We start from the raw sequence: 16539 nt of genomic DNA on the forward strand, positions 1-16539 counted from the left end.
GTATTATTTACATTAATGAATATATTCTGGAATGAAACACATACAAATGCAAAAATAAGTTTAAAGTATTGCATCACAAAATATAAATTTTAATATTCAGCTTTAAAAATATACAAATACGGCCTACATGCAAAATACAATCGCAATTGAAAGCAAACACCAAATCAATCATTTAAATATCTCAGTAGAAATGCTTAACTTCACAATTCACTGGATGTAAGCCTAACGCCGGTCAAAGATTGCGCTTACCTCTTATGAGTACGCTACTGTCACAAAACCTATAAAAATTAATATAATTCTTGATATTTTCAGGCTTATACGGCGTACAACGTTGAGCCAGGAGCAGATAACAAGTATGAAGATCTACAGTGGAATTATGACAACCCAGTTGTCTATGTAAACGTCAAGTGAAAAACTACGTTTGAATATTAATTTCAATGTGATGTTGCTCTGAAATCGAGAAAATAGTTACAACGTATGGGTTGCTGATTAATTATACAATGATATTTAATTTTATTCTGCAATTTCCCTTGAATTTTTAAATATATTTTGTACAAATCATAGAATAACACATAGGAACACATGTAATCAATAATTATTATAATAAATATTAATTTTTGGTCATAATTATCTATTGTAGTCATGTATTAAATAACATAAGATTCAAAATAAAATTAAATGCTGTATGTGTTTTTAAATAAACTTTCATTTTCCTTTCTATTATTAGAAACATTTTAAAAGACACTTATGGATGTAAATATTATTTTTCAGATTAAATAAAGGAATGAGAAACACATGTCGTCTATGATAATCATCGTATGAGTGCTAAATTATGTAGGCTTTAATGGGTAATAAAGGACAAAATGACAATAATCAACAATGTGAGACCATATTAATTCCTCCATGGTGAGACATCCTGTGACGGAAACCACTGCTTCGGAGGAAATATTATAATTATCTTGCCAAAAGAAGCAATATACATATTATTTTGTACATATTGGTCCTAATCTAGGTCAATTTCATGAGAACTAAGCATTAAAATATATTATTAGTTATTATTATACTTAAATATTTATTTATATGGAAGGTATTAAACGTGTATACGTAGAGATACCCAACGAAAAACAGCAATCATGAAATTTATCTGTTTCTTTGCAATACCATTTCGGATAATCACATAGGCCTTATAAAATAAAAATCATTAAAGCCTAGTTTCCATAGAATCACTACACAGTCACTACAGCATTTCACTGCAATCCTTGCTCTGCGTATCTGTCACGACAGAACGCTCCATGATTCAACTGACCAACCAGCGTCTCCAAATGAGTCGGCGTTAGCGTGTAGCGATTTTGGCAACCATGCTTTACCTGTGATGCTTCGATCACTTTTAGCGATCTTTTTGAAGTTACGAGTTTAATTATGACGCTATTGCACCTTTAAAAAATATGAATTTATTTGCAAGAGGAGTTGGTATAGGCATAAAGTACCATACATTAATGAAATTAAGCATCCGTTATAATGGTATAAAAATATTTTCTTTACAATAAATTAATCAATCACTTCAACAATAATTTTTTCTTTCACCAACGTATTAGCAATTTTCTCGTAAAATTTAACCTCTTTTTTTACCAGTTTACTAATAAAACAACTCAAATCACACAAGAATAACATGCTTGAAGATACCAAACATTGTCCAATTTAATACCAAGTAGGCCTATTTGTACGAGTGAGTTTGTCTTCAAATCGCACTCCATGCTGTTTATAATAAATTTACCAATCTTCAGACCAAACTTTCTAGAAATAAGAGCAAACATCACATGGGTTTAGGCTAATAAGTTGGGAAGGGGAATTATAAATGGATGAATACGTGCGAGGCTCTTGGAAACTGGTCAGTTCGATTGTGTTTCGACATCCTGGAAGCTATATTTACTGACATGTAGTGAAGGCTTATTAACCGGTAAAACGGCTATAGTATATAAGTGTTTATTTAATTCCAGCCAAAAGTATACTATCTGTAACTTGCTTTTTAATATGTATATAAATATGAAATAAAGTGAAATAATAATAATAATAACAACAACAAACAAAATCCCCTAAGCAGGAACTAAAATATTATTCATTCTAGCAATTTTTTTTAAAGGAAAACATTCCTAATCTACGACGATGGAGAGTGAAATAGTCCGACCAATCATAGGGTGGAATATGTCTTAATGTGTAAAGGTTAAAAAAAGTACTGGGGCACTATAAAGTTATTAGCTACTTATTTGCTATTATAATCCCTGAGGCTGCCAGTTTCTGTGTAACTATCGAAATACTTCACAGATCAACAACTTGAAGTATAGAGGGATGCTGTATTCATCAGTACTCTAAAACACCGAAAGCAGAAGTCCTATACATTGAGCTTTCAAAATGTATGCATAGCAAAACAAATATAGAATCTCGTCGCCATGGAAGTCAATGCAATATATATACAGTACATATATTTTTGCTTGTATCGGTCGCGATTTTTTTCCCCCGTGCATGAAACTCTACTCGGGCTGTCTTGACTGAATCGACTCGAAAATCAGTGTGATATAGTGTGGCTAAGGAAAGTTTTGCTTTTCTGAGCATGTGCAGATTGTGCTTATCTGGTTGATTAGCATAACAATACCACACATAAGGCTAATTCAAGTACGGCTTAAACCAGCCAGCTTCCTATTCTGGTAACAGTTAAAAGTCCTTGCACCAACCAAAGATCCATAGGGGATTTTCGTGTCAATCAGGAACTAGGCATTGCATGCGGCTAGAAAACGTTTTAATTTCGCCTTTTTGGAAGCTAAACGTTTATCTCTTTTCTTGAACACATTGAAGCTACTTCAGACCTACATATGCAAGTGTTTTTATTCTTTTCACTTTATCGTGAGTTACAAAAATCATGTTTTTAGTGGGGTAAATAAATAAGTCGGCGATTTAAGCCCTATGCTGACTAGGTAGCCTAAGTGAAAAATCGGCCTGCAGAGTCGTAGTGCTAGGCCTGGTCTAGTTGTTCTTCATTGTAAGAATACGAAATTACGTAATTTTGAAGTTTTAGCTCGAACTACGACTACAATTTGTTTTAAGAAGACCGGGGTTAGATATTATGACGGAATCCTGAACAGCATTGTACTAGGTCTAGGCTAGGTTCGCTAGTCATAATCAAGAAAAGGGGTCACTATACATAATTTATTAAAAGGATCACAAGGCATGGTTCGCTACTCATAATATAAATAAAGGACCGTTATTCTTAAGGTTCGTTATTCATTATAAAAAAAAAGAGGTTCGCTATTCATAATAAAAATAGGGGTTCACTATTCATGATTAAAAAAAAGAGGTTTGCTATTCATAATAAAAATAAGAGGTTCGCTATTGATAATAACTATAAGAAGTTCGCTATTCATAATTAAAAAGGGGTTCGCAATTCATAATGTAAAAAAACGTTCGCTAGTTAATAAATCAATAAAGAAAAGGTAATAAATTAATAAAAAAAAAAGGTTTGTCATAATAAAAAAGCTAATTATAGTTTGAAAACAAAAATGGTGTACTGGTATTACAATAAGAGTAAGTTGGGCCGATCGAGACAACACTGTCGTAAATTAAGGGTCCGGGGACAGTCCCCCGTGAACTTTTTGTGTTCTAAACGCCCGAAAACAACATTTGAGGCGTTCTGGGCAATCATTTTTTTCTTTTTCTTTCTTTTTTTTTTCTTTATTTACCTCCCAAAATTATTCCGCCCCTGCATTTCAATTTCACCCCATAAAACGCCTCCCCGCGTGCACTCTGGTCGGCACAATTTTCCCCATTAAACCACCACCTTCATTATTGTCATTCCTGGATTTCTTTTGTTTTTAACTGTATTTTTTTATTAATAGGCATAATGTCAATAAATGTGTACATACTTGATTATAATTGTACGCTTTTTCATTTTACGTGAAATCATAACTGAATAACAATCATGCATGGTGGAACTGTTAATTGCTGTATAGATTATATTGTTATATAGTTTATTGGTAAACAGGTTAATTAGTATACTCATTATTATATATATATTTATATATTGGTGAAAGCGATGACAATTAAAACAAAAGTCAAGTTGACGTATTTTTGGAACATAATTTATTAAACACGAATATTTTGTCCACTCCTGTGGACTTCATCAGCGTGAGTGATATACATTAGAGATACTTAGCTACAAGTTGCCTGAAATTTAATTGGCCTATCAACAAAGCATGGGCGGTACTAAAACTTAATGCGAAATAAACAAAAATAGTAAATAAGAATTAACTAGAGAGCTGAGTTGTTATCTAAAGTAAGAGAGCTTACTAGCAAAGACAATGTCTTAATGCTGAGTATAGATAAACAATAAGGAATGAGAAAGCAGATAATGGCTGTTCCCACGATATGCTGACTGTGAGGGGATGGCTTCTAAACAAATAGAGAAATAGGATATAAGCAGGAAATGGAAAATTATAAATAGGTAAAATAAAGCATTATATGGATAAAAATATGGAACAGAAATATAAAATATATAAAATAAATATATAAATATATATATATATATATATATATTTATTTTGACTATGCTACAGACTTCACTAGCCATTGCTAGGCCTTATACTACACACATAAATAGGTAAAATAAAGCATTATATGGATAAAAATATGGAACAGAAATATAAAATATGATATAAAATAAATATATATATATATTTATTTTGACTATGCTACAGACTTCACTAGCCATTGCTAGGCCTTATACTACATACATGTTTATATTTAATGGTTACAGTTAATAATTCAAACATTTTACGTGTTGTTTAGATAAGACTATATTTTTATATTTTATAAATTTATATATTTACATTTGAAAAGCTTTGAATATTTAAAAGAATTCTATTTGTTGACATCATATTATTTAAAGAGTTATTTAATAAAGTATTACAATTAAATTTGTACTAGCGTTGGGGCTCCTTTTTTACTATAAATATCGGACCTCTTTTTGTGACTAGCGAACCTCTTTTTCTATGACTAGCGCCATCTTTTATATATTATGACAAGCGAACCTCATTTAAAAAAAATTATGAATAGCGAACTTCATTTTATTATGAATAACGAACCTCTTTTTTAAATTATGAATAGCGAATCTCCTTTTTTTTTAAATTATGAATAGCGAACTATTTCTTTATTATGAATAGCGAACCTCCTTTTTATTGTGAATAGCGAACTTATGATTAACGGACCGGTCCTACTTTTCTATTATAAATAACGAACTCTTTTCTTGATTATGACTAATGAACCCTTTATTATGACTAGCGAACCCGTTATTTTATTATAATTAGCGAACGTTATAAATAATGAGCTTTATGAATAGTGGACTATTTAAAGAATTATGAATAGTGCACCTTATAAACCATTGTCTTTATAACCAGCGGACCCTATGAACAGTGGACCTTATATATAGCGAACCTTATGACTAGAGAGAGGACCCCACTCGGCCACAATTCAACTCGGCCACAGATAAACTCTGCTAAAGGTCAACTGGGCTACAAATTAGTTACAGCTTTTACCCTGGTTTGAGGGAATAATTAATAGCCTCGCTATTAGTATAAAATATTATTTCATGTTTTAAGTAATATATTAATTAACAATAGGCCTTTTCCACGAATCGGTAGACATCTTGAAGTAATGACAAACATCGAGAATCAGTAACAAGATAAACAGAAATAAGATAAGCTTTTTGGCTGATTTTCTGACATCACGTTATTTAAAAAATCGTAACTCCATAACGGGGCGTCGTATCCAAAAACAAAAATATTTTCTAGCAAAATGTTTTTAAATGAGTACGGTAGTCTACATCACTATATGATTGAAAAAAAAAATCGAAAAACGTTTTTTTACATCTGAAATCAAGATGGAAAAAGAAAAGCCTATCTAAGTAGAGTATTAAAACAGGTCTATGCATTACAGTGCAGTAGTATACCGTATATACTTCTACTAGAGCAGGTACTGCTGGTCATTATAATTTGCCCAAACCGAGAACTGAAATGTTTAAAAGTAGTTTTATTTATAAAGGTCCGTCCTATCTTAATTCACTTTCTAATGACATACGAAATTGCAATACATTTTATTCTTTTAAAAATAAACTAAAAATAGCACTAAAATCATCTTAATGACTGCTTTTATTAAAATTGAAATTTTATATCTTGTTTATGCAATTGTTTTTTTTTTTAATTTTAACGAAAATCTATTTTATAATTGTGCTTTATATATTTTACATGTATTACTGTATTTGTTTTGTTATACTGTATGTTTTGTATTTGTTATAAGGGGCCTCTTTGAGTCAGCAAACCCTCATAAAAGAAAGTTGAATAAATAAATAAATATAAAACGAAGACCCTTAAAAATTTTACAAACAGACGCCCACAAAATGTCGTAACTGCTTGGCTTATTATCATCAAAATAAAAGAGAAAAAATAGGGGTCCCTTTTTTGGGTCTTTGGACTTTGGTATTTGTTTTATAGACACCCCCTTTAATAAGCTACTACTCAATCTTCTTTGCTTCATGTTTTACATGTTTTTGTTCATTATAATTCGAAATGGGTTAGTTGCTAACTTTTGCTTGGTTCCATGTGTCCTTGTTTAAATCAGTCTTGTATTATAAAATGTAAATTCATTTTTTTGCTTAGTTCCAGGTGTCCTTGCTCAATCTAGATCTGTGACAGTAGATCCTGCTACAGCAATATTAGGTGGAAATGCATTAATGACGTATACATTGACACTTGAACCAGGAGACGATTTTTCTTTTTTGGCTTGGTTCAAAAGTAATGAAAATGGTGTTGAAGGAGAATCTATTATAACCAATATCACTGGAAACCCACAACCCAGCGGTAGATACAGCTTAAGTGATAATGGAAGCCTTATTATATCTAATGTTGAAGTAGAGGATGCAGGTTATTACCTGTTTAGAGTAGTTACAACAAATTCTGACATGGCAGAAAATGTCTCAGATTTAACAGTCTACTGTAAGTACTGACTTCACATCATTATTTTATTGTATTTTTTGTATTCTTGCAATGATTAGCCTAGATATACCAAGATTTGCTTGATTTTTTATTTAGAAAAAAAAATTAACTGTCATTACAGACCTTGATGCACCAACTTTGATGCCAAAAGAGAAATCAGTCATCATAAACACAACTGCAACATTCTTGTGCCCTTTGCCTGATGGTGTTCCAACACCTATCATTATCACGTGGATCAAAAATGGCGGCGTACTTAATGTGTCTGATACTGAGAAGTATCCACAGTCAGACACAACATTAGAGATCAGCGGAGTCAACGAAATGGACGAAGGAGATTACCAATGTCAAACAGAGAATTCAGCTTACAGTGGGGATGAAGGAAAGCTGAGTAATACAGGGACACTATCATTGTTTAGGCCTACTTGTAAGTACAATTATAGGAATAATTAGGTAATTACAATACAGTATTTCATAATATAAAAATAAATACTATCGATGACAGTACAGAAAGCTGTATTTTGTAAAATTTACATTATTATTGCCAGCTAATAATGTTTCTGTTAAATATGAAATTATGTTTTTTTTTTTAAATTTTTAAAACATAATCTTGTTTTTCTCATTAGTTCCATCAACGACATCCATAGCCAGTTCTTTCTCCGTAGGTAGGTCTTCCCTTCATTCATATTTTTTATATGTACGATTATTTGCAAATGAATAGAAAACATGAAGACATCAATTTATTTATTTTTTATTCATCTGTTTTTATACTGAAATAACACTTTCAGTATTATATAAAAAAAAAGAAAACTATTAAAGAAACATCATTAAAAAAATTCTTCAAATATTTACAATACAATAATTTACATTGAAGAATAATAAAATAAGCATAAAAAATTGATGTAAGTTATCTAATAAGGATTTGACATATAGTTTTAAACTATAAAAGAGTCGAGGATTCAAAGATTGTTTTAATATTATCTGGGCGTTTATTCCATAATTTAATTTATCTGTAAACAAAGGTTCTTTTACCCTGCATATTATTCAATTGGTGTTCAATTAGAGTATTCATTGTACAAGAAGTCAAAAAAGCATGAATACTCTGATTGAACATGTTTGATAATTGTAACTGTGTCTGGTCGAATTGTAATGTTAAACTTTCAAATTCTCTTCAAGTACTTTTAAGCAGACTAGAAATAATTTTACTTTCCGCAGATAATAAATACTCCAGCTCAGATATATTATAATAGGGCTTGGTCTTTTAAACATTTAAAAAGGATTATACAACTGGATAACGCCAATACTTTTTGAGATATTGCATGTTAATTTGTCATATTCTAACCATGTTAATTTACGATCCTAAACTACTCTAAGGTATTTGAATGCCTCAACTGTAAATCGCGTTTCCTTTATAGGATAAAAAAATATTTTAAAAATTTAGGTAAAATTGGGTACTCCCAAGAGAGAATGTTGTAAATTTACTCGACCCAAAAGGGCTTCTATTTCATTCTCACTAAAAGTTTAAGTTTTTTGACAAAGAATGTTATTTTTTAATAAGGACACCACCACCAATTATATATTATTAATATAATTGGTGGCGGTGTCCTCATTTATATTATTTTAAATATGAATGAGGACACCATCACCAATTGTGAAGTTTGCTTATCGGGCATACATGTATATCACTATATTTGGTTTTATTTTCTAATGAAAGAATTTTATTTTAATAGTACCATCATTAACATCCATAGCAAGTATTTCAGCCACTGGTACGTGTTTTTTTTGTTCATCCAATTGTTGAAGATATTCGAATTCGGTCGTCGCTTAGTTGTTTGGTATTTAAATCATTTGCTCTGTTAGTCTGTTTGTGGATCGACTAATCGAACAATTAAAATATAAGTAACACTTCAGAAGCATGCTTTCCCTATTTTGGAAAACCTATAAACATTAGTTGTGTATGATAATTTCAGTAATACAATATCTTTAGTTGTTTGCAAATTTAGAAAATGATTGACTAACACATTTCAGATGTTTGTAATACACTGTTTATTATCACTATTATTTTACCAAAGTACCACAGAAATGTTCAGGTTCAAATACTAGTCTTCTTGTTGGATTGACGTTTCTAAGTTTCTTTTTGGGAGTCCTTTTATCTTCATCTATATCTGTCGTCCTCGGAAAGATCAGAAATCCAAAGGCACAGGTGAGATACATACGGGATAGGATAGCGCCCGTCTGACGGGCTAAGTTCATTAAATTTCTGTCATTGGACATCATTAAGCATATGAATGTTTCATTTATGATAATGTTGTTTGCTTGCTATACAATAAATTACGATGAAGACGACTGGTATTGACGTCTATCGTGTTGAAGACCAGTATTAGAATGATAAACTGTAGGCTACTAAAAGTGGAAAAAACTTGATTAAATGTTTTTTTGTTTTTTATCTACTTAACTGTTTTAATTTTATATAATTTACTTTAAAGGTAACCAAAGGAACATCCAGACATTACGAAGAACCGGCGGTAAGAAGGATAAAGGAATACTCGCATATAGGCCTCTAAATCCTCAAAAGCATTTAAAATGTTAATTAAAACATTTAATTTCTCACAGACCTATATTCAAATGATTTATCTACTAGACATCATTCAGAAAAAAAAATAAACTGGTACATTCACATTGGAGACATGGATCCGTGGGGAGCTTAATTGTTTTACGGTTCGGGGTGATTGGGAACGAACGGAACAGAATGACCTAATTAGAGTTTTGCATGCTACATTAGACCTGCGTAAAATATGCGCGTGCTCTTTGTGAATAATTCCATATACTTAAGTTTGGTCGAATTCTTACCGTACAATGTAGCAAATTACAGGTATACTTTTACGAAAAGTCATCCACAGTTAATAAAAGAACTCCTCAGATCGATGGGTGTTTTTTTTGGCATTTTTAACAGACTTAAAATACATAAAAATAAATACATAAATAAATACATAAATGATATTATATTATTACTTATCTTAAAGGAACTCCAAGCAACACCCAGAGATAAACAAGCATTGGTAAGGAAAATGCTGCACCAGTCAAGCAAACATTGCTTTACAACATAGCATTATCATAATAATGAAGCTGTAAACTCCCTTTAGTCTTACTTACTTGATGATTCGATTCTTCTAAAGCTTCCGCTTATTTGACCATTTCTTTACTATAACTATTACTACAGAGGGCTATAATTACTACAGAGGGCTTATTAAAGAAGATAATGACCAATGGCAAAAAATACAAGTACATCTCAAAGCTAAATCCGTGCTAAGCTTTAAAACAATCTTTAATATGTCCAATTCTACAAAAACAAACCAACAATGCTTGTCATTCTTAATTTTACAGGCTTATATGGCATATAAACGTGATTCGAGTGCAAAGGAAAAGACATATGAAGATCTAGAGTGGAATGATGACAACCCAGTTGCTTATATAAACGTCAAAGCAAACAAAGAGAATACTTAAAATTACTAATTTGAATGTAGCACCAAATTCAGTAGACTAGACTGGTTAGTAAACATAAAAATACAAAGCGTATGATGGTCTTCGATAAACTATTGGACTCTACGACGGAAATGTATTTTACAGAAGGAAACGATACACATAATACTGTAGTTATGTAGGCCTAGATTTTAGCTCAGGTAGATGGCGACCGAAACCATTGTATACATACGTATGCTTGCCTAAGAAACATTTTTTTATGAACTTGACCGAGTAGTGCTTGTAGCACAGATAATTGTCAATACTTAAAGACAGAAATATAATGTATAAAAAACGATGTTTAAACCGAATCCGAAGATGACAGCAATTGAACACGCTAATATAATCACTGATTTACATTTGAAATACATATGAAATTGTATAATCCTGTTGTCTCTAATTGACATGAAACAAAGTAGGCCTACCTAAACCTATTGCCTAGGCCTATTTCCAGTGGCGGATTTGGGTGGGGGGTGGCGTAAGGGGCGTACGCCCCCCCCCCCTATTTTTTTCAAAAAACAAAAACAAAAAAAAAAACAAAAGAAAAAATTACACCAACAGTGTTTAAGTCTTCTTTTCCTATCAAAAACATGCTAGGAGAGTGCTATTCATAAATCCACTTGGTGAGAAATAGAACACTTATAAATTACTCAATGTTAATATACAATAGCGGATTTTTTTTTTAACGGATTTTGGATATTAGTTTTCCTTTTTGCTGATTTTCTGATTTTTATGCTTGATGTCATTTATCATGTTTTCTAGAAGTGAAATTTCTCTTTTGAAATGGTGTACATTTATGAGTCTTTACACGTTGTCAAAGACTATGTTTGAGATTTTCGTGGAAGAGGCACTGAAACCCACAGCTGTTAGTTTCATTTCAACATTTCATAGTTGCATATTGCTAGGTACCCTGTATATTAACATTTCTATTAAAAGACATACACATATATTTTTTTTTATTTATTTGTTACTGAAAACTACCATAAAATCGACTCAGTACAACCTCATATTCCTCAAATGTGCTGGGCTTCAAGGAACCCCAACCATGTAGGACCCCAACCAGGGGCTCTGCCCCTGGACCCTTACGGGGGCCCTAAACGGCCCCTTGGCCCCCAGCCTAAGGCTGCTCGCTTCGCTCGCAAATTGCATCCCCTCTTTTCTGGCAAGCTGGATCCGCCCCTGGCCCAAACGTTGTTTTCATTCAGTCACAGGAAACTAACAGCATTTTAAAAACATCATTATGTCAATAAGTCAAGAGAATTTTACTTCAAAAGCATTGGATCAAAGAATTATCATACATAGGGGACCTATATCTTTGTTTTAATCATAAGAGCAAACAAACAAATATACTCCTACATGCAAATACCTGTTAGAACAATGATTTATGTCACTAGCTCCTTCCCGTTTGCGATACCTTACTAGAAGAAATTGCCACAAAACGATACCACAGATTTTAAAAGCTTCAAAATTCATTTCTGGTAGGTCTTCAAACTGTCAAACGGGAGGGGGGGGGGAGTGTGGGGTCAGGTCAATAAATCTCTGATGTGATGAAGGAATCTGTGTTTTTTTCGGAGTATGACAAATTCAGATCCAGATCAGGACCACATACATTTTTATTGAAGTAAACTTACCCATTATTTATTTGTATATTTATGTAATAATGTATGTACTATATATTTTCTTCGAAATGATTTTTTTGATAAATTTTATTTATTCTTTTGCTTTGAAATGGTATATTTGATATTTTTTAAGTTGAAAAAGTAATAATTTTGCCCTTTATATAGAATTATGCAATTTTTTTACGTTTAAAGGGGCTGGACTTGATTAGTGTTTACACAATTTTCTAGCTCCTTCCTATGTTGGTTTATGTATTTATTTGAATTTTATATTACTTATACTTATTTGAAAATAAAGTTGAAGTTGAAGTTGAAGAATTACAAAATATAATTAAAAAACATTTTCAAACGAGAAGCCAAGAGGCAGAGAAAAATACTCCATTATCATCTGACTTAGTCCTAGTCCTTAATAATAGATAACAGACTGAGTCATCTTCCAGGGACCGGTATATAAAATTCGTTTTCAATTCTCGATGTTTGACAAGATTTGCCATACTTTTTTAAAATTTTGCTTGCTTCGATAAATAAAATATAGAAAGACAGCAAAAAAAAAAATACAAAACAAAAACAGCTATGAGTTGTAAACATACTATGAAGCAATATAATTTATTAAATCACAAATATTTCAAAAACTCCTGTGTTCCTTCTCAGTGTAAGGACAAAAAAATATACAAAGTAAAGCAAGTATAAGGAAGTGGTATTGGTTACAAATTAAAATAGCAATAGAACCTAATCAAAGGCGGCATACAAAGATACTTAATTTGTAATAAACTCTCTCTCCTCTCCCCCCTCCCCCTCTCTCCCTCTCTCTCTATATATACATATATATTATTATTATATATATATATATATAATATATATATACATATATACATTATATATATATAATTTACATTGATGAATATATTCTGGAATGAAACACATATGCAAAATTAATTTTAGAGGAATGCATCACAAACTATAAGTAATATTAAGTTTTGGAAATATACAGATACATGCAAAATACAAACGCAATTTAAAACAAAACACCAAGTCAATCAATTCAATATCTCAATAGAAATGCTAAACTTCACAATGGATGTAAGCCTAACTCCGGTCCCCTAGAACTACATTGTACGCGCTTTGGATTACGAAAAGATTGCACTTAACTCTTGCGAGTTGAAAACTGACTATGCTACTGTCACAAAACCTATAAAAATTAATATAATTTTTGATATTTTGAATTTTCCAGGCTTATACGGCATACAACGTTGAGCCAGGAGCAGATAACAAGTATAAGATCTACAGTGGAATTATGACAACCCAGTTGTAATGTAATTTTCAAATACATACCGGTATTTTGTACAAATCATAGAATAACACATCGTAACACATGTAATCAATTATTATCATAATACAGTAAATGTTATTAATTTTTGGTCATAATTGTCTATTATAGTCATGTATTAATGATTAACATAAGATTCAAAATAAAATTAATCAAATGCTGTATGTGTTTTTGTAATAAGCTTTCATTTTCCTTTCTACACTTATTATAGATGTAATATTTTTGAGATTAAATTTAAAAAAAAGAGAAACATGTCGTCAATGATATAATCATCGTATGAGTGCTAATTAGTAGGCTTTAATAAAGGACAAAATGGCAATAATCAACAATGTGATACCATACTAATTCCTCTATGGGGATCCTGTGACGTAAACCACTGCTTCGGAGGGAATATTAGAATTATCTTGCCAAAAGAAGCAATATACATATTATTTTGTACATAATGGTCCTAGTACTCTAGGTCAACTTCATGAGAACTAAGAATTAACACGTTGGCTGCCAGCGACGAGTATACTCGCTCACAGTGTGTTGCTGGGGCGCCAGGGACGAGTATTCTCGTCAAAATCGGGGTAACTTTCTAGCCTTTATAATTTCTTTGTTATACATTGAAGAACCTCAGACTCAACGGCTCTGGTAGTTCGGGGAAGATACACCTAGACGATAACGTACATATTACGTATGTATGTTTGTTGTGTTATGTTGCCGGTAGTGTACACTCGAGTGGCACAAGTGGGGGCGTCCTTTGAACATATACCAACCCATGCAAAAAGCGGACGAGATAACTCGCACTTGGCATAGTCAATAAAACGTTCTATCAGTGCCGTCGACGAGTATACTCGCCCCCTAATATTTTCCCGCCAATTTATTAGACATATCATTTTGATGACGTATGACTAGATAAAATTTCAAAAAAGTATGTTTGTACATGTAAACTTGTTTTGGCATACGGGAAGGAACCTTAAAAAAAAGGTCTGACTGGCAGTCAACGTGTTATATATATCGTGTTAAATATTCATTTAGGCCTATATGGAAGGTATTAAACGCGTATACGTAGAGATACTCAACGAAAAACAGCAATCATGAAATTTATCTGTTTCTTTGCAATACCAGTTCGGTTAATCACATAGGCCTTATAAAATAAAAATCATTAAAGCCTAGTTTCCATAGAATCACTACACAGTCGCTACAGCATTTTCACTGCAATCCTTGCTCTGCGTATCTGTCCCGACAGAACGCTCCCTGATTCAACTGACCAACCAGCGTCTCCAAATGAGTCGGCGTTAGCGTGTAGCGATTTTGGAAACCATGCTTTACCTGTGCTTCGATCACTTTTAGCGATCTTTTTGAAGTTACGAGTTTAATTATGACGCCATTGCACCTTTAAAAAATATGAATCTGTTTGCAAGAGGAGTTGGTATGGGCATAAAGTACCATACATTTAATGAAATTAAGCATCCGTTATAATGTTATAATAATATTGTCTTTACAATCAATTATTCGATCACTTTTATAATAGTCTTTTCATCAACGTATTAGCAATGTTCTCGTAAAATTTAACCTCTTTTTTACCAGTTTACTAATAAAACAACTCAAATCACACAAGAATAACATGCTTGAAGATCCCAAATTGTCCAATTTAATACCAAGTATGTGTACCAGTGAGATTGTCCTCAAATCGCACTTCATGCTGTCCTCCATGGATTTAGGCTAATAGGTGGGGAGAGGGAATTATAGATGGATGAATTACGTGCAACAATCTTGGTAACTGGTCGGATCGATTGTGTTTCGACATCCTGGAAGATAGTTACTGACATGTAGTGAAGGTTTATTAACCGGTAAAACGGCTAGTATATAAGTGTTTATATAATTCCAGCCAAAAGTATACTATAACTGCATACAAAAAACACTAAAGCAGGAACTAAAATATTATTGGTTCTAGCAATTTTTTTAAAGAAAACATTCCTAAGCTATGACATAGTATAGAGTGATATAGTATAGTTAAACGTGTAAAGGTTTAAAAAAAATTAATACTTGGACACTATATTATTGTAAAGTTATTAGTTATTTGCTATAATGATCACTGAGACTTCCAGTTTCTGTGTAACTGTAGAAATACTTCACAGATCAACAACTTGAAGTATGGAGGGATGCTATGTTCATCAGTAGGCCTACTCTAAAGCACCGAAAGCAGAAGTCCTGTTTACATTGAGCTTTCAAAATTTATGCATGAAAAAAATATAGGACCTCGTCGCCATGACAGCCAATGCAATATATATATATATATATATTTTTTTTTTGTATCGGTCGTGCTATAACAGGAAAAGAGTTAAGAGGGCGTTAAACTCATTTTGCGCCAGAACATTTTTATTTCAGGCTATCAACTGTAAAACTATGCAGCAATGAGGTAAACGTATTGGTCTGCTGATAGTGTAGGCGCGCCATTGTTTCATTAATTATGACTCTGTATAACACTGAAGCAAAACACTGTGTGCACCATTGGAAAATTTACTCGGTCTGCCTGATCAACTTGTTTTTACACTTTGGTAAATATAATTTTTGTGTTTCTGTTAGTTCCCTGCAGACGGGCTAAGTAAAAATACGGGTCAGTATATTCTGTCTATGTTGAGTTATATAATATTATATAATTTAGTAGGCCTATTATGCTTTCAATTTTAGAAACATACAAAAGTCAATCCGGTGCTTCAATTGCTTACAGTACTTTGTATCTTAAAACTTCATTAGATAACATACAAAATGAGAGAGTTTTAAAGACTTGGAACAATTGACATTGCGATAAAAAACAATCTGAGATGACATAATGAATTAATGGCACTTTCTGCTAAGACCCGCCCCTTGAATATTGTTTTTTTAGGCCCACAAAACCATAGCGTAAATGTACTGTACGTAAGCTCACGTGCGTTTTGGGACAACACATTGTTTGAAGGACATGCGCGTATTCCTGGTTCCTTGGTCAGTTGTTAAGTGTGTGATAGACACTTCTGAAAGGTCTATTCGATGTGAACGTAGAACAGGGGTGGCGCCA

The 16539-nt window shown here is 32.2% G+C and overlaps 2 protein-coding genes and 1 long non-coding RNA gene across 11 annotated transcripts in view; all 3 read left to right on the top strand.

The window, feature by feature from the left end:
• Positions 1-2695: 2695 nt before the first annotated feature.
• On the top strand, positions 2696-7791 carry LOC117104235 (protogenin A-like). Of its 2 annotated transcripts, none has more exons than XM_033244931.1 (4): positions 2696-2898; positions 6702-7037; positions 7159-7461; positions 7661-7791. In XM_033244931.1, exons 1-4 carry the CDS (start codon positions 2868-2870, stop codon positions 7753-7755), a joined length of 765 nt encoding a protein of 254 aa, XP_033100822.1. In that variant the 5' UTR covers positions 2696-2867; the 3' UTR covers positions 7756-7791. The 2 variants fall into 2 exon arrangements, with proteins under 2 accessions (XP_033100822.1, XP_033100823.1); XM_033244932.1 differs by having other exon boundaries at positions 2696-2869.
• Positions 7792-8644: 853 nt separating this feature from the next.
• On the top strand, positions 8645-10195 carry LOC117104231. The gene is made up of 4 exons (XR_004444714.1): positions 8645-8803; positions 9107-9237; positions 9521-9559; positions 10058-10195. It is a non-coding gene; the product is annotated as an uncharacterized LOC117104231 (long non-coding RNA).
• A 5648-nt stretch (positions 10196-15843) lies between these two features.
• LOC117104236 (protogenin-like) overlaps positions 15844-16539 on the top strand; it is an 8914-nt gene continuing 8218 nt past the window's right edge. For all 8 annotated transcript variants that reach the window (XM_033244933.1, XM_033244941.1, XM_033244938.1 and 5 more), the window contains exon 1: positions 15844-16039. In XM_033244933.1, coding sequence (XP_033100824.1) covers positions 15952-16039 — 88 coding nt within the window. In that variant the 5' untranslated portion in view covers positions 15844-15951. The remainder of the gene's footprint in view (positions 16040-16539) is intronic.

The sequence above is a fragment of the Anneissia japonica genome, unplaced genomic scaffold (genome assembly GCF_011630105.1).
Source record: "Anneissia japonica isolate Jap-2015-1 unplaced genomic scaffold, ASM1163010v1 scaffold468_len270531_cov130, whole genome shotgun sequence".
NCBI classification, from domain to species: Eukaryota; Metazoa; Echinodermata; class Crinoidea; order Comatulida; family Comatulidae; genus Anneissia; species Anneissia japonica.